This window comes from Nansenia antarctica (assembly GCF_963989245.1).
Source record: "Nansenia antarctica genome assembly, chromosome: 20".
Classification (NCBI taxonomy): Eukaryota; Metazoa; Chordata; class Actinopteri; order Argentiniformes; family Microstomatidae; genus Nansenia; species Nansenia antarctica.
Window position 1 is genome coordinate 14608489 of NC_137693.1, and position 18435 is coordinate 14626923.

The 18435-nt window shown below is 43.5% G+C and overlaps 2 protein-coding genes across 4 annotated transcripts in view; one reads left to right on the forward strand and one right to left on the reverse strand.

Moving 5' to 3' along the window:
• The first annotated feature begins 2811 nt into the window (after positions 1-2811).
• Positions 2812-4351, forward strand: ptrh2 (peptidyl-tRNA hydrolase 2). The gene is made up of 2 exons (XM_080549823.1): positions 2812-2870; positions 3677-4351. The coding sequence occupies exon 2, from the start codon at positions 3694-3696 to the stop codon at positions 4213-4215; it is 522 nt and encodes a 173-aa protein (XP_080405949.1). The 5' UTR covers positions 2812-2870; positions 3677-3693; the 3' UTR covers positions 4216-4351.
• A 3673-nt stretch (positions 4352-8024) lies between these two features.
• Positions 8025-18435, reverse strand: part of cltca (clathrin, heavy chain a (Hc)) — a 52286-nt gene continuing 41875 nt past the window's right edge. For 2 of the 3 annotated variants that reach the window (XM_080549829.1, XM_080549827.1), the window contains 9 exons: positions 16711-16983; positions 16049-16216; positions 15508-15657; positions 15099-15230; positions 14801-14911; positions 14498-14668; positions 13245-13466; positions 9366-9441; positions 8025-9148 (listed from right to left, as the gene is read on the reverse strand). In XM_080549829.1, the coding sequence (XP_080405955.1) occupies positions 9012-9148; positions 9366-9441; positions 13245-13466; positions 14498-14668; positions 14801-14911; positions 15099-15230; positions 15508-15657; positions 16049-16216; positions 16711-16983 (1440 nt within the window). In that variant the 3' untranslated portion in view covers positions 8025-9011. Of the gene's footprint in view, positions 9149-9365; positions 9442-11585; positions 11607-13244; positions 13467-14497; positions 14669-14800; positions 14912-15098; positions 15231-15507; positions 15658-16048; positions 16217-16710; positions 16984-18435 lie in introns of all 3 variants that reach the window. The other variant, XM_080549828.1, reaches the window with a different exon arrangement.

An 18435-nucleotide genomic window follows, 5' to 3' on the forward strand; every position in this document is an offset into this window, starting at 1 on the left:
CCCTACCTTCTCTCCAGACATGTCCCTACCTTCTCTTCAGTACAGACATGTCCCTACCTTCTCTACAGTACAGACATGTCCCTACCTTCTCTTCAGTACAGACATGTCCCTACCTTCTCTTCTCTTCAGTACAGACATGTCCCTACCTTCTCTTCAGTACAGACATGTCCCTACCTTCTCTTCAGTACAGACATGTCCCTACCTTCTCTCCAGACAGACAGACAGACAGACAGACAGACAGACAGACAGACAGACATGTCCCTACCTTCTCTTCAGTACATACATGTCCCTACCTTCTCTTCAGTACATACATGTCCCTACCTTCTCTCCAGTACAGACATGTCCCTACCTTCTCTTCAGTACAGACATGTCCCTACCTTCTCTTCAGTACATACATGTCCCTACCTTCTCTTCAGTACATACATGTCCCTACCTTCTCTTCAGTACAGACATGTCCCTACCTTCTCTTCAGTACAGACATGTCCCTACCTTCTCTTCAGTACAGACATGTCCCTACCTTCTCTTCAGTACAGACATGTCCCTACCTTCTCTTCAGTACAGACATGTCCCTACCTTCTCTTCAGTGCAGACATGTCTCTACCTTTTTTACAGTACAGACATGTCCCTACCTTCTCTTCAGTACAGACATGTCCCTACCTTCTCTTCTCTACAGACATGTCCCTACCTTCTCTCCAGTACAGACATGTCCCTACCTTCTCTCCAGTACAGACATGTCCCTACCTTCTCTTCAGTACAGACATGTCCCTACCTTCTCTACAGACATGTCCCTACCTTCTCTTCAGTACAGACATGTCCCTACCTTCTCTTCAGTACAGACATGTCCCTACCTTCTCTCCAGTACAGACATGTCCCTACCTTCTCTTCAGTACAGACATGTCCCTACCTTCTCTTCAGTACAGACATGTCCTACCTTCTCTTCAGTACAGACATGTCCCTACCTTCTCTTCAGTACAGACATGTCCTACCTTCTCTTCAGTACAGACATGTTCCTACCTTCTCTCCAGTACAGACATGTCCCTACCTTCTCTCCAGACATGTCCCTACCTTCTCTTCAGTACAGACATGTCCCTACCTTCTCTTCAGTACAGACATGTCCCTACCTTCTCTCCAGTACAGACATGTCCCTACCTTCTCTTCAGTACAGACATGTCCCTACCTTCTCTTCAGTACAGACATGTCCCTACCTTCTCTACAGTACAGACATGTCCCTACCTTCTCTTCAGTACAGACATGTCCCTACCTTCTCTTCTCTTCAGTACAGACATGTCCCTACCTTCTCTTCAGTACAGACATGTCCCTACCTTCTCTTCAGTACAGACATGTCCCTACCTTCTCTCCAGACAGACAGACAGACAGACAGACAGACAGACAGACATGTCCCTACCTTCTCTTCAGTACATACATGTCCCTACCTTCTCTCCAGACAGACAGACAGACAGACATGTCCCTACCTTCTCTTCAGTACATACATGTCCCTACCTTCTCTTCAGTACATACATGTCCCTACCTTCTCTCCAGACAGACAGACAGACAGACAGACAGACAGACATACAGACATACAGACATGTCCCTACCTTCTCTCCAGACAGACAGACAGACAGACAGACATGTCCCTACCTTCTCTCCAGACATGTCCCTACCTTCTCTCCAGACAGACAGACAGACAGACAGACAGACAGACAGACAGACAGACATGTCCCTACCTTCTCTCCAGACAGACAGACAGACAGACAGACAGACATGTCCCTACCTTCTCTCCAGACATGTCCCTACCTTCTCTCCAGACAGACAGACAGACAGACAGACAGACAGACATGTCCCTACCTTCTCTCCAGTGAGCTGTCACACGCCGCAGCCTGCAGCAGGAACCAGACCTGTTCTCTGTGTACTTCCGCTAACGCACTGACCACAGACCAATAGGAATCGTGTGCAATAAACAAGCATTTTATATTTGGTGAGCTTAGAATGATAAGGTTCTATCTCCGTCTAGGGCAGTTCAGAGATATTGAGCGTCAACGTTTTGACATTCCATTATGTTCTGTGAGATGGAACCTTTGTATTTTATGAATAACTAACTCAAAAATGTCAACATTTTAAAAATAACACCACACAGGCATTAATAAACACCTAATGGATCAGACTATGTAAAAAACTAAAATTTGACAAAAATGGAGATAGAACCTTATAATTCTAACGTCACGATTTGATAAATAACGGGGATGTTCAGATTACTAAAGCAGGTAAAGCATACCGTCTCATGGTGTTTTGGAGAAGGTGTTCTGTGTTCTGAGTCCTTCTCTAGGCGGCACAGGACCCCTGACAGATAGGCTACCAGGACAAGCAACGTGTTCACTTAATTCCATGTACTCGGATATATCTCCACTTATTGCTGTTACATATTTTCGGATTGGACTGACTGGTAATATGCAATACTTAAATGGAATTTACTGTTGGACACACAATTAATTAATTAATCGGACCATAATGATTTTCATTTAAACATTGTGATCTTGCTGGGACATATGAAATAGAAATGATCACAGTGTTTCTCCGCTGACAGACAGACTGACATTTCTTATGAATAACAGTTGGAGCTCAGAGGACAGAGAACTATGTCAGAGAACTAACCAAGTCTGTCAAAATTAACAATAAATATATATACACATAAATGAATGTATGAACAAACAAATGAATGAATACACACAGTATAACGAAATACATTTCTATATTTATTTATTCTTCGGTCTCTGGAGGAGCAGGGACGTACTTTTTTTTCTCTTGACGTCATCAGGAAGCGACACGAGGAAAACAGATGAAGTCGCCAACACGTTGATCCGGCAGCTGAAGAGGTACAGTTTCCTTTCTTAAACTAAAAGTACAGATTGTGTCGATGTGAATGTGATCCCGTCCCTTGTGAATAGTTGGGTGTAGTCAACCACCACTTCGGAAATGGTCAAACAACAGTTTGAAACAAGTATGATCAGGGCTGCCAAGTCTCACGAAACTTGGCAGCCCTGAGTATGATGTTTCCGCAGCTATACAGGAGATGTTCAACACCGATCATGATTAGTTATCAAAAAGAGCACATGGGTTATCCCTCACATGACACATGGGTTATCCCTTACATGACACATGGGTTATATCCCTTACATGACACATGGGTTATCCCTTAATGCCACATGGGTTATATCTCTTAATTAATGACACATGGGTTATCCCTTAATGACACATGGGTTATCCCTTACATGATATAGCCTGTCCAGTGGGCCGATTCAACCTGACAGGCGTGAATTGGATGATAAGCGATCATTTATGTTACACCCACCATATAGGTCCCTAGCATAAGAATGACAGTTGAGAATGTACTTTAAATAGAAAAGAGTTGTATTACATTAGTTCACAATCCAGGCCCACATTGACCTCTCTCCAAAGAACCTCAGTTATTGTTACCAGGGCAGGTGTTATATTCACTGCACACCATAGGCTACACACTGTAGAAAAGGGTTGTTCACTGCACACCATAGGCTACACACTGTAGAAAAGGGTTGTTCACTGCACACGCCCGTAGGGAAATACTTTGACACTCCGGGTGAACAAGACCTAGGGGTCTAAGTTTATTTAAAACTATATAAAACTATTTTCTATCAATTCACAGGTTTGACAGGTCTCGACATGGATTCCGCCCTGTACGGCCAGATAGCCATGGGTATCCTGGCAGGAGTGGGCTGTGGACTTTGCCTAGGGTGGCATTTCAGAGCTCGGTTCGGCAAGTCTTCCAGGGGCGTCGCTGCAGCTGTCGGGAACGGCAGCGGGAGTGAGACGAACGTCATGGGGGAAGGCGGGGAGTTCAAGATGATCCTCGTGGTTCGAACCGACTTGAAGATGGGGAAGGGCAAGGTGGCTGCCCAGTGCTCCCATGCCGCTGTGTCCGCCTACAAACAGGTCCAGCGCAGGAACCCCGAGCTCCTGAAACAATGGGAATATTGCGGCCAGCCCAAGGTGGTGGTCAAGACCCCAGATGAAGATAGTCTACTAGAACTGCTAACCCATGCCAAAGAGGTCGGGCTGCCCGTCAGTCTGATCCAGGACGCAGGGAGAACCCAGATTGCACCTGGGTCACGCACCGTGCTCGGGGTCGGTCCTGGGCCAGCTGATCTGGTGGACAAGGTCACTGGACACTTGAAACTGTATTAGATCTAGCCCTACTCGCCAAATTAGTTAGTTGATCTGTGTACAGAATTGACCTACCCAGTCCAAGGTTGTTGTTTGTTTTTTACAGTAGGAAGTGAGCATGAGGGAACTGTATAATTCATTAAAGGTCCAAACTGTTGTCATCACCTTTTCTGGTCATAAAATAAGCCGATATGGAAAAATGTGCTTGGATCTTTGATCTGTCAATAATTCTGTATTTGGTCAAGATACTGTCAGATACTGTCTGAAATCAGTACAGAAAACCAAACTTGTATGTTGTTCAGAAAATGGTGTGTAAGTACGCTATGGGGTATCGAAGATATGGATTCGGATTCCTCACAACTGCAACATTTGATTACGTAGCATTAAGCAATCAAGGATTTCTATTAGTGACACATTTATATACAGTAAAAGAGGTCTCTGCAAAATTGCTTTGAAAAGTAGTATCTAAGGCCCATCAAATGATGCAGCTGTTGGCCCACACTCACACATCATGGGCTTTAAAAACGCCGCCCCTACTTAAGCTTGCGAAATGGAAAATAGGACATTGTAGGGAGACTTTGTTACATTATTGATTAGGCTGGTATCCAATAACATCCATCTGTCTTTCTAAACTAATAATGTCCACATAAGAATTGTATGCGAGACAAGTTGGCAGTGCAAGTTTGGCCAACTTTCTGAGTGAAAAATGTCAGTGCGTAAAAACAGTGGACAAGGCGTCAACAGGCCCAATATTGTGCTTCTGTGTGGTTTTGGATTAATTGCTTACGAACAGTATGCTAAATACATACCATCCTGTTGAGAAATCTCTGAACGTTTCGAACAGGTTTGTTATACGTGAATCCGAGATGTATTCCCTGGACTGTTTGCTAATGCTGCTTTCAGCTTATCTGAGTGAGAATACTTTGACAAGTAGCGATGGAATTAACGCTAATGACAATGTAGGCCTGTAACACTTTTCTCATATGTTATGAAGAGTATGTTTACCATGTCAGATGCTTTATCATAAACATACCACATTTGAATGAAGGCATCACACACACACACTGATTTATGAGGTGCCCCTCTGCATTTATGGTTGAATTTGATCTAATCTACGATAATGAATCTACTGATGCAAGAGTGTAAAAGATAAGAGATAACAGAAGACAAAGCTGCAGCTCTGCATCTGAGGAGATGTCCTCTGCCCCTGGACTATGTCCTGAGGAGATGTCCTCTGCCCCTGGACTATGTCCTGAGGAGATGTCCTCTGCCCCTGGACTATGTCCTGAGGAGATGCTCTCAACGCTCTGGCTGTCCTCCGCTCCTGTCGAGACGAGTTCAGCCTTAGAAAGAAAAGAAGCTTTTTACTGGTTATCCCAGCTACTCTATACAACAACTATACACGTTCTTCACATCACATTTCCATATACACAGTTTGTCCACACTGATGATAACAGTATCAACCAAGCATGACATCGATACATACTTTATATACATGACAAAAGAAGACGATGAGACTAAACGGTACAACAGTGGAACAGACAATAACAGTGTTGTTATTCAAACCAAAACACTGCTTACAGGTTTGTCTTTTCCTCCACATCTTCTAATGGCTCTCCAAAGGCCCCGGACGCGTCAACCTCCTTTCTTCCTCCCTTCAACTACACAAAGTATTTTAAAACCATTAATAATGAACACCAATGCATGAGATATGTAATAGTATTTGTTTATTGTGTTGCTTGGTAACAGGAAAATCAGTATACAGTGATTTGAGCCAATTTCACCTACATTTTAACACAAGCCAAGGCTTACATTTTCAATACATGTCTGCATTTTCAAAACTACAATTTGAATGATAGTTTCGTATTCTCACCTGAAAGGTCATGGTCGTCCATTGTCGTCCGTAATTAATATTGTAAAATGTAAGTTTGTCTGCGGGACTGTCCTGTCTGCGAGCAGAGAAGAACTGATGTCTGGAGTTCTCCAGAAGCTATGAGGAGCGTCTGGATTGTATTGATTCGGATTCATCGCAACTGCATCATTCGATTATGGAGCTTTACGCAATCAAGGATTTCTATGGAATTCTATTAGTGACACACTTAGCTACAGTAAAATAAGTCTTCGCAAAATTGCTTTACAAAGTAGTAGTAGGTCCTTATCAAATGATGCACACACAACACCATGAGCTTTAAACACGCCGCTCCTAATACTGTCACTTGCAAAATGGAAAATAAGAGAGAATATATTTAGTATCCAGTAACATCCATTTGCTATTTTATTTTCATGTCTTTATACACTAATGTCTGTAAGAATTGTATACGAGACAAATTGGCAGTGCAAGTTTGAGTGAAACATGTCAGTGCGTAAAACCAGTGGGCAAGGCAGGTGCGCAACGGGCCCATTACTGCGCTTCTGGGTGGGTTCGGGTTAATAGCTTAGTATGGAGCAGCTATTCAATCTGTAAATACAACTACATTTGTGCTGGCTGGCACTTAATAGATATACAAATACATGCCATTTCATTGAGAAACCTCCGAACGTTTCAAAACAGTTTTGTTGTGTGAAACCGAGAGGTAGGCTATTCTCTGGACTGTGAGAATATGTAGGACTACATGAGAATAATTATATATAATATAAATAATAATAATAATATAAATAATATATATTCAAGGAATTTACCATTTCTCTGCCAGAGATAGTTGTTTTTTTGGCAAAGTTTCAAAGACTTTGACAAGTAGCGATGGCATTGACTAGAATTACAATGTAGGCCTGTGACAATGATCTCATACATGTTATTAAGAGTATGTTTATGTTTATGTATAATGTCACCTTAAAGTCCCCTCCAGTGAACATCGATGAAAATCCATGTTCTAAGTATATCAACATACAACCATTTCCCCCAAAAAATATATGTTAAGACAAACATCAAAATCCTTTTAATCTTTCGATAACGTCAGAATGGTATGTGCGTAATCAAGGAGTTCTCTGCCCCCCCCATCCCCATCATTTTTTGGACAGGTAACATCCCCGACCCCCAGGTGTGTAGACAGGTAACATCCCCGACCCCCAGCCTGGGGGCCCCAGGTGTGTAGTGTTGGTAGCTGGTAAGGTCAGAGCAGAGCCACCGCTGTGCCTATAACGCCTGTCATGTTTTTAGTCAGCTACGGTGATTTTGTTACAGCACAGTAAATGAATACGAAGACAACTGGATGACCTTGTGAAACAACATACATCATGTGAACTAAACATTTACATAATAAAAATTAAATTTTAATAGTACATCTATAATTGATTAGGAAACAGCGATATAACGTATTATTCTTTGACCAAGTGAAAATGCTACAACATTGTGGGAGATACTACAATACCACTTGAGGACTGGTTCCATATCACAGTACTGCAGTCACTTGTCAAGCAGACCACTGAGCATCCCATAGCAGTATGAACTTCAACTGGGTATGCCACGTAAATAAGTGTCGCGCGCCTTGAAGATTCATCATACAGTAAGTGCAATAAACAAAAGCAATACGTAGTGACATACAGGAGGGACAAGACCAGACTTTTCTTGACAAACAAGAAGCCTTTATTTTATGTGGAAAAGAAAACCGCCATTTCATTCATCATGATCCAGATTATGCACAATCGACTATTTTAAGTGCACACTTAATCTAAAGTCATTTGTTTAGGGTAGAGAGAGTTAATGATTGATTTCTTGTTCACACGCAAGCCTTCGATAAAAACACCAAATTACCACAGTCCTGTGATTTAATTCTCTATTAGATCAGGGGGGGGCAAACTGAAAAAGAAAGAAATAAACCTGGCAGGACATCAAGGTTATTAGGTTGTATATTCTCTCTTCTGTACACACAAGCACAGTGACCTAGAACACCACGATATCCAGCATACACACACCGCAGCACAAGGTAGGGGGCAGGTTAGTAAAATACACACAGGTATGAAGAATAGGGGTTCTTTAATGATCCCTCCTCAAATGGAATGGTCCCACACAAAAGCACTGCTGACAGCACAAGGAAAGGTCATCTGTTACACGCAGAGTTGAACGCAAAAGACACCGACTTCTCTATACAGTCTGACTGGAGACCCTGCATAGGATTGGTTGGGGAGGAAGGATAAAACTCACTTTTGGAAAATCTTTGTCTGTATGCATTTAAAATAATCTCTCGTTTTCTCTAGAGCTACACAGCCCCCCTGTGTAGGACATCACTGGTAATACGTAGTGTTTCTAGTTTGTGGTCATGGAAGCGGCAGTCTCATGTTCAAATATAGAAGAACATCGTAGCTTTTTTTTCGTTTCTGAATATACAATAATTAAATGCATTTTACAGACGGACAGAACAAGCTGCTCACACACATCAAAATGAAGAGATTCTACATTAGTTTCTTCTCACTACAGAGTGCAAATCAGATGCTTCACGACAGACCTTTTTTTTTTTAATTAAGAAGAGGACTCGCTCTTCCCACAAGCCCTCCTCATTGTACATAAGCCATTCCCCATTAAAATAAAATAGACAAAAAACTTAATTCTAGTAAATATATGGAATGTGAAAAAAATTAATCCTTGTGATCCAATCTTTTTCTTTGACAATAGAAATAAAATGGAGTCCTTCATGACAGTTTCTTTTGAAAGGAAAGAAAGAAAGAAAAAAAAAAGAAAAGAAAAAAAAACAGCAACGATAATAACAATAATTAAAAAAGAATAACTGCTCGTTTGTATCCCCTGTGGTGAGTAGAAGACGGTAATGGGCTGGTGAAGGACTGGGGGAGAGATGGATGGATGGCTCCGCGCTGCGAGGGCCTTACATGCTGTATCCGAAGCCGGGCTGGGCCTGGGGGGCCTGGCCGTAGCCCGCCGGTGCCTGGTAACCGTAGCCGTACGCCTGCTGGGGGGCCACGGGGACCGTGGGGCCTGCAGTCAGCATCAGCTGGGGTGTGCCTGGAGCACACAGACACACAGAGAGAGGAGGGGGTTAACACACGCACGCCTCTACACCCACGCCATCAAACTGCTTCTCAGGGCCTTCTCATAGTAAAGGCCCTTCACAACGTCATGTGACACCAGGATGTAATATGAAACATCTCCACAGTCAGTCAGTCAGTCAGTCAGTCAGTCAGACAGCAGCTGTTGGTAGTGATGATATGACAGGTCTTACCGTAGACGATGGGTTGTGTCTCTGTCGCCTGCTCCTCCTCTTTCCTTAGGGACTCTGAGGTCTCCAGTTTGTCCACCTGAAACATGTGTGGGGGGGGGAGGATTAATACATTAACACACAGCTACAGGCAGGGCAGCTATGACGAGACGTGCTGGAAGAGGTTTCATTGACTGTTCTGTATCTAGTAGTAGAATTAATATGTTAAAGTGATTGATGGATAGGACCGTTCCAGACAGGGTTGTGTGAATGGTGTGCGTCATTCAAGGTGACCTTGCTAACACATCGTACGAGGCTGCTGTGAGCTGCCCCGAAAGTCACACAGAAATGAGGTCAAGTGATGTGTCAAGCGAGTGATGACCACCATGATTTGCTGTGACAGAAAAATAACACTGATTGGACGTTGGTCCCTCCATTTAGCCACCAATCTTTAGTTGGACTTTTTCAGGATTGATTGGTATGTAGAGAACCAAACCCATGTTAAGTATGGAATAACCCTAGGGCTATGACAAAGTCTGACTAGGTAGACTAAACACCCTTCACTCAAGAGGAAGGTTCAGGCACCAGTATTTAACCACCAGGTGTATCCTTTCCTATCCTCTGTGATGTTGAAGTAACAACGCTAACTGAACTAACTGAAAACAAAACCATGGGGGAAAAAAAGGTGATATTTCACAAATAATCTGTTTTACACACTCTTGTAGTCTCCAAAAAACTAAACATTCTCTGTTTCTAGCTCAAATTACCAGCCAATCGTGTGAGTGGAAACTTTATCTCTAAAAGCATAGTGAGGTATGGCAGATTTCCAAGAGTTATTAGCAAGAGAACTTAATTGGGTTTGAAAGAGGCAGTAAAAAGTGAGATGCGTGCTGCATAGGGAAAGCGGTGCCAGATATCTGATCTAACTCCAACTTTTAGTTGTCGTTGGCGTTCATGCCTGGATCTGCTCAGCAGGGTCAGCCATATGAACATGTCTACTTTTCGCCCCAGACTAACCTTCGCTCTTCTAATGAAAAGTGGGTTCAGTTCCCTCCATACTTAAAAAACATTAAGTTCTGTTCAGAAAGTCTCTTTCCACCAAATCCTAACAAGCGGAAGGCTTCATTGAAAGAAGAGTTACATGCTAGTTGGGTTAAGCAGTTGGGTTAAAGATATGTGCATGAAAAAGAGGCAGAAGTAGCTAAGCGCAGAGGAAGTGACAGGATGATTCATACAGCCCAGAGGCCTCCCGTCGAAAGCAAGGCACAGCCAGCAGACACGCCTCCCAGCCTCGCAGCGCTGCCCCCTCATTGGCAGGAGCTCACATGCGCGGTTTTCAACCAGAGAACATTTCCCAATGTGCAGTTACTAATACCCATTTTTCACACACATACATAGACATACATAGATACATTCACTCATACAGTCCTTCTCTTGGACACAGCGTAAAAGGTCTGTGAAGGAATGCACTTTGCAATAGCTACTCATGGAATATTAACTTCAGGGCATTCGTTAACAAAGGTTGGTTCCGTTACAACCTGTCTCTACAGTTTCAATGCCAGCTGCATTTGGAGAATAATATATTATTATTATTATTATTATTATTATTATTTTTAAATGTAGAATAATATTTTCATGAAGAAAGCTCCTCAAACATGTCACCACTATTAAAACTTCAGAAAAAGCGCATTCTCTTCACAAACTTCATAAAATGCATTTCTGGGCTTATAGTTTTAGTAACATAGTTACATGCAGTCTACCACTGGTTTGCAGTCCTCAAGCATGTGCTGATGGACTAGGGCTGACGACAGAGGGCTGACTACAGGGGGTTCAAACAGAATGGTCTTTCCCCTCAAACTCTTTAGAGTCTTAAAGAGCATGTTTAGAGTCAGGACTGTAAACCAATGGTAGACTGGCATTGTTGACAGACTTCCTCAGGCTACAAGGTTTTATTAGTGACTACAGGTCTACTGGAGAGCTTGACTACTGTATCACCCTGGCCGGTCACAGTCAGGCCAAGGAACATCAGGGAAGGCACTACCTGGTGCGTGTGTGTGTGTGTGTGTGTGTGTGTGTGTGAGTGTGTGTGTGTGTGTGTGTGTGTCTTTGTAAAAGCAGCAGTGTAACGTAGGGGAGAATTAAAATAAAACAACTCATGCAGATTCCTGAGGTTGCAGTCCTCCAGGTTAAACGGACACAAATTAAAGAGAGAGAGAGAGATGGAATATAGGAATCGACTTTCACCTTTTCCTTAATTGCATCAACCTGGAAGGGAATTCAAGAAGCAGCTTAGAAAATAAAAATCTAACTGTGTTTCCCATAGAGCAGAGAGAGTGAGAGCAGGGGGAAACAGACCATACCAATAGTACATACAAAGAAAGAATGCACAAAAGTAAAGACAGTAACACACTCCTAACTAAAATAAAGTCTGACATTTCCTCTGAAAAACTCTGATTGTCCGGTTCATAACGAACTGATAATACTTCAGATTTTTTTTAGGGTTAGCTTAACATAAAACAACTATAAATACCTTTTAAAAACTGTACATTACTAAATGTATACAGTTAACACTAAACTCTGTCCCACTTAAATAACATTGAGCTGAGCAGCAGCCTGCTAATGCAACTCAGCAGCGAAGTATACAGCTAGTATACTCTACAAAGCGTTGGCTCTAGCTGCTGCTGTACTGTTGTTCAGATGTGCAGGGACATGCTGACTCATCACAGCAGCCTCGCATGCAGACGCAGCATCCAATGACAAGCTCTACTCGGGGCTTCACTATCAGTAAACAAACTACGGGATTCTAGAGGGGGACTAGAGAGCGTTTGAAAGGTAGCATTTATGGAAGGCAAACAATGCATAAACAAACAAGACACACTATAGCTAACATACAACTTGAAATGCACACTATTAACAGGATTCCTACAAGTTTCAAATTTAAGTCAAATTTAAGACCTTTTAAAGACCTATTTTGATATGATTTTAGACCTATTCGCGACACCATATGATTGCTTTTTGTCATCCTCGAGGTGATGAAATTAGGGATTTCACTGCCATACAGACAAAAAAGGAAGCGAATTGGCTTTTTTTTGGTTCCAGCTTGATTCATTTCCTCGTAAATAGATGTAGTCGGACTGATTTCCTTGCAGGATCTCATTTTCTAGACCTAGCACCTCATTTTTAGACAGAATAACTGACATTTGAGACCTTTTTAGGCCTTATAAATTGGATTGCTGGATTTAAGACTTTAAGGCTTTTTAAGACCAGCGAGGGAACCCTGATTAAAGTTGTATGTTAGCTATAGCACATCTTGTTTGTTTATGTATTGTTTGCCTTCCATAAATGCCACCTTTCTGATGAGCATCATCTCCTCAGAGTCAGAGCACTACCCAAGACCCATCGCTGTCTCCTCCAGGGAAAAGGTTCATCTCCTCAGAGTCAGAGCACTACCCAAGACCCATCGCTGTCTCCTCCAGGGAAAAGGTTCATCATCTCCTCAGAGTCAGAGCACTACCCAAGACCCATCGCTGTCTCCTCCAGGGAAAAGGTTCAAATAAAGCCGCTAAAAATGATTAAAAAGAAAAAAGAAAACAGAACTCAAACTAATGACGTAAGCGTAAGTTAAGTAGGCGTAGCAGCTAAAAGGGTTTGCCTCAAAACACAAACAACAGAGGAGCAAAGGCGCAAAAAACAAAAAGGAAAAAGTTGATAGGAATGAACAGAAAAGGCGTGTCGCAGAGTACAGAGTGCACTAACTGGCTATAAGAGAGTCTGATGACCGCTGGCAGACAGACGCACATCTCAGCTACATCTCCCGAGATCACGAGAATGTGATACCCCCGCAAAACAGACTGTTAGCGGGTCAGACTGTTAGCGGGTCAGACTGTCCCGGGCCAGACCCACCTTGGAGAGGTACTCCCTCATGACCTGGATGAAGTAGGGCATGGAGAAGTCCATGATGTTGTGCCTCCAGGCCGTCTCCAGGACCACGTCTGGCCGCAGCAGGTCGTAGCAGGTGAAGAGGCAGGCGGCGAAGCACTCCTTCTTGTCCTCCTGCAGGAACCACGCCAGCAGCTCCTCCGCCAGCTCCGTGTCCTTGGACTCTGACGCGTACTGCATGGCATCCTGGGAGATTGGGAGAAAGAGACAGGACAGACACATAGGAGGTTAACACTAGAATAGCTTACCTACTATAAGAGCTGCCTTGGGGGGTCAAACGACCATAGTCTTTAGAATGGAAAGCTGCTATTTACACACAACGACCACTAGTTGGCCACCTTGTCGATTAGCCTGCCTCCTACACAGAAGAAACGGCAAAATAGCGTTATACTAGCTTATCCTGATGTGATTTTGAAAATGTAAGGATACTGGGTAGTAGAACGCACATATCTAGGAAAAGTCATGAAGGGAGGGTACTGAAATTTGATCGAGTGCAAAGATATATTTAAAAAAATACTCACAGGGTCAAATGACCCCTCATGGCTGTTCTAGTGAAGCTCTGGTGAAGAGGACATGGTATCATAAGGAAGAATTTAGAGACCCTAACCCTAACCCTAACCCTAGTGTTCACCATCTGGCTGTGATTTTATCTGTTAGATCCTAGTGGCACGGCACAACTATGTCTGTTATCGTAAACTCAGTGGGTTATGGTGATTGGCTACCCAGGGTACTTGGGGGAGTGGCTTGGCTGTTGGCAGGTGTCATGAGTGTTGATTTCCCACCTGGGAGGGAGGAGTGACAGAGAACGGAGAGAAGCCGTTCATGTGCGATGCTGAGTTCATGAGACGCTGTTCTGCACCCCTGCCGTGGGTTTCTTTGCTAAGGTGATTGGATCGGGACTGTGACCTCAGATTTCAGGTGTACCAACATTCACAGAAGCATATCTTCTTCAAATATTTGGAGATTTCAATGCATGGCACATCATTTGAAAGCTTACAATTTGTCGAAAAACTGAAGAATTACTGTGGCAGCCTGTATGTTAACAAGCCGTTTAGATTATTTACTAATGTACATGCAGAGCTTGTTGGGTAGTGACGCTGTACTATTTCCCAATGACCATTGCTCTCTTCCTAACAGCTGAGTTAATTCCGGTCCATGCTGTGAAGATGAAACAGTTCAGTGGGAGGACAGAGGCCTTAGTCGGCGGGGGGGAATACCTTGTACAGTTTGTCCTTCTTGCAGAGCTCCACACTCTGTTTCCAGCGGTTGTTGCCCTTGAAGAGGTAAGCAGCGATTCTCCTGAACTCAATCAGCTCGTGCTTCTCCAGGCGCTGGGCGAGGGTGATGTTGTCAAAGTTGTCGTAAGCATCTATAGATGTCCTCAGAGCCTGGGAGGAGAGGAGACAAGGAGACACCGTGAGAAAAGAGGAAGGAGAAGAGTTGCTTCTGGTTTTTCAGAGGCCAAAGTCTCATGTTTTTAAGTATCTAAGAAGAGACAGATTTAATGTCTCGAGCCTGACCTGATAGTCCTCCTCGGTGATGAAGAGGTTGTTAAGTGCTTCATTGACAGGCTTGTTGTTGTGGTTCTGTACTGACCGCAGGTAGGGCTTGACAAGAGGAAGTTGTTTCACCTGTGGACACACACACACACACACCACAACTTCAGATTCACATCACAACCGATGTTAACAGATATGCATTTGTTAGATATGCATAGAAAGACATTATAGCATTGGCTTTCACTATAACTACTACACACAGGTGCTGTGGTAATTGGACCCTGTGTTGGCAGCTGAGAATAGAAAACCCTTGGCTCACCTTGGTGAAGAAGTTGACAGCGCGGGAGTGATCGAGTCTGGGAGACAGCACTATGAGAAGGTCGTTCAGTAACAACGGCTTGAACTCCAAATAGTACTGGACTGCTTTGTAATACAACTCCACGTTGGCCACCTAGAGATGTTCACAGAGGAGACAGAGGGCGATATTAGTGTATCGTATAATGAGCAATGTTCTAAGAAAAAGTTACGTATTCAACTAAAGTAAAGTATTGACTTATGTTTAACAATACAAATGAAAAGGTATGGTGGATTGACGAGTATATGTCATGTGACATTGAGATGGGATGATTCTCAGCGTATTTGAGCCCAGGAAAAGCGCTATATAAATACAATGAATGATTATTTATTATTATAATGGTTGAGGCCAGCTGCAGTAGAGGTATTGTAACCTTGGTGATGATGTCTTTGAACTGGCCCTCCTTCCAGGCGTCTGTGGGGTGGTTCATCATGGTGATGATGGCGTTGTCGAACTCCTCGTACTTGTCGTAGAGGAACACCAGCTCCGCCCACAGGTGGGCCTGCTCAGCTGCCCTCAGCACCTGTCAGAGAGCAACACAGACATCCGTCACTCAAGAGGATCTGGTCGGACTTTTAAAAATACACTATTCATTCATCTTTATAGAAGCTTCATCTAATCAGACATCAGCAAACATTCTTACACAAGTTTATCGTTCAGTCTCGTGTTCATTTGTCGGATATATCTTAGATTTGGACGACTTTAACACAAGGTCTGTCAGAGCTGGGAAATCAAGCGTCTGCTTTCGCCATAACGTAACCCCAAGTCCTCCGCACGTTCCTCTTTAACACTGAGGGGAAGGTTCATCTAGAACGTCCTCCGCACGTTCCTCTTTAACACTGAGGGGAAGGTTCATCTAGAACGGTCTAGATCACATCAGCCGTCAGGCCACTGCCTCTCAGAGATCTGCCTACCTTTGGAATATTGACTCTGGACCAGAAGAGCTCCAGATGCTCCCTCATCTTCTGGGGTTTGAATTTGGAGTAGAGGATGGCCAGCTCGGTGAACATGCCCATGTGAGCGCGCTCCAGCCCCAAGGCCGCCTCCAACATGGTGATCAGCTCCTCGAAGTAAGCACGGTCCTGGAAGAGAGAGAGAGAGAGAGAGAGAGAGAGAGAGAGAGAGAGAGAGAGAGAGAGAGAGAGAGGGGTTATCTATCCATCAGATCTCAGTCTGTCATGGGGGTGTTGTGGTGTTTGTAATAGCGTGTGCTTGTATGTTCATTGACTCTGGGACTCTGAGACATCCACTACCCCCCAGCACTGAGTCTCCTGAGACACCCGATTTCCCCTTTACTGTGTCCCCTATGACTTCTACTGCCCCCCTTGTACTGTCTCTCTGTTCTCCAGTGTCTAAATAAAAAAATAAAAAACGTTTCCTTCTATCACTGAGACTGCCAATGGCCCCTGGCCTGAGCTAGATTACTCTTCCTGCTACGACTGGTGGATTGATGATTCACTTGCTTAGTCAAATGTATTGATTGTAAGTCGCTTAGGAATAAGGCGTCTGTTAAATGCCAAAAATGTAAAAATGTAAATATGTTCATGCGCTCTGTGCCGCCCCCTGTAGTACTGACCTGGTAGTAGTTGATCAGCTCCTCCAGCTCATCGGCGTGAACGACGATGTGAAGACCGCACATCTGGGCCAGCCGGAACTCCTTTCCGTCCACGCAGGCGAAGCACACCTCCTTCCATGTGCGGGTGCTGTTGGCCTTGCGCGCCCCGTCCACCGCCGCCTGGTACTCCCCGAGGTGCACCAGGGTGGAGGCCAGGCGCCCGAAGTTGGACACGTTGTTGTACAGTAGCTTGGCCGCGTCGTACATTTTCTCGTCGTAGCAGCGGTCGCCCACCTTTGACGTGGGAGGAGAGAATGCATTTAAAAAAAAAATGCCGGTCGAGAGAGGACTCGCAGTATACAGAGTAGATTGTCCTACAAAGACACTTAGCTTTAGATTTAGTCTTCTACAAATTAATTAGACCCCTATACTTTTATTTATTTATTTTTGGTTTCTTTTTATTATTACTACCCGATCTTTTCTTTTTTTTAAGCGTATTTTGAGTGTGTAGAAAAGCGCTATATACCGTATTTTCCGCACTATAAGGCGCACTTAAAAGCCTTTAATAAAATTTTAAAAAACGACAGTGCGCCTTATAATCCGGAGCGCCTTATATATGGATCAATTGGTTAATTGGTTGATCCATACTGGTTGTACAAGGCGCTCTGTCAAAATGTTTCAGTACGACTGGTAAACTACAAAGCCGCACCGCTTGCAGCATTACGGTAATCAGTAAACACCGGTACTGTGCTTACTCACAGTCCCACACCACTTGTGTGTGTGTATAAAGACCCCAAGTAAAGAAGACTAAACAGAGTTTCCGAGGGAACAAAGCGAGATGGCCACAGTTAGAGGACAAACTCGAACAGTGGGTTGTTGAACAGAGAGCAGCAAGTAGAAGCGTCTCTACAGTCACTATTCGAATGAAGGCAACAGCGCTAGCACGGGACATGAACATCGATGAATTTCGAGGCGGTCCTTCTTGGTGCTTTCAACTTGGAAGTTTTAAAGTACCCACTCGATAAACAACAGTTTAACGATCACTAAACACTTATAATGTGTGTATTGGATTCATTATTCTCGTTTGCCGGAGGCTAACGGTAAGGGAGGGTTGACTTGTAAACATACTTTCGTTTTAGCTCGTGTTCAAAAGTAAGAACTGTGTGTTCATCTAGTTATGTGTAGTTATGTGTTTTTAGCATGTCGATGTTCTCCAAGTATGTTGTCATGTTATTAAAATACAGTTTAGACGTTCGTAGCGATGTGTTTTGTTAGCAGCGTTCGTAGCTGTGGCTGCGTTCAGAGTCACTTTTCTCCCATTCAGTGTTTGAGGTGAACCAACATTCAAATACGCCTGTCGTGTTCAATCTTTCTCTGATTTGAATGTATGACACATCATTTGAAAGCTTACAATCTGTAGTTTAAGCATGTGTACAAACTGAAAAATTACGTTGCACATTTCACCAGGAGCTGTCACATATTGGTTGTTGGTTATAATTGTATAGCCTATTGGTTGTTTTCTGGTGTTGTTTTCTTGTTTTGCTCTGTTTGTAGTCTACTTGATGTATTTTTATCAGCTGTTAAATCACCACAGCGGGTGGTCCACTAATAGAGATAATAGCAGATTGAAAATGCTTGTAGCTAACTACTCTATATCTCGTGGTCGCAGCTATTGCGAATTGCTATTCACGCGAGTCAGCTGTGAATCACCACAGGTCCTTGACGCTTGTTGCAAAAATGGATGAC

Coding starts and splice junctions, on each gene's coding strand:
- ptrh2 (XM_080549823.1), top strand. CDS start 3,694: ATGGATTCCGCCCTGTACGGCCAGATAGCCATGGGTATCCTGGCAGGA.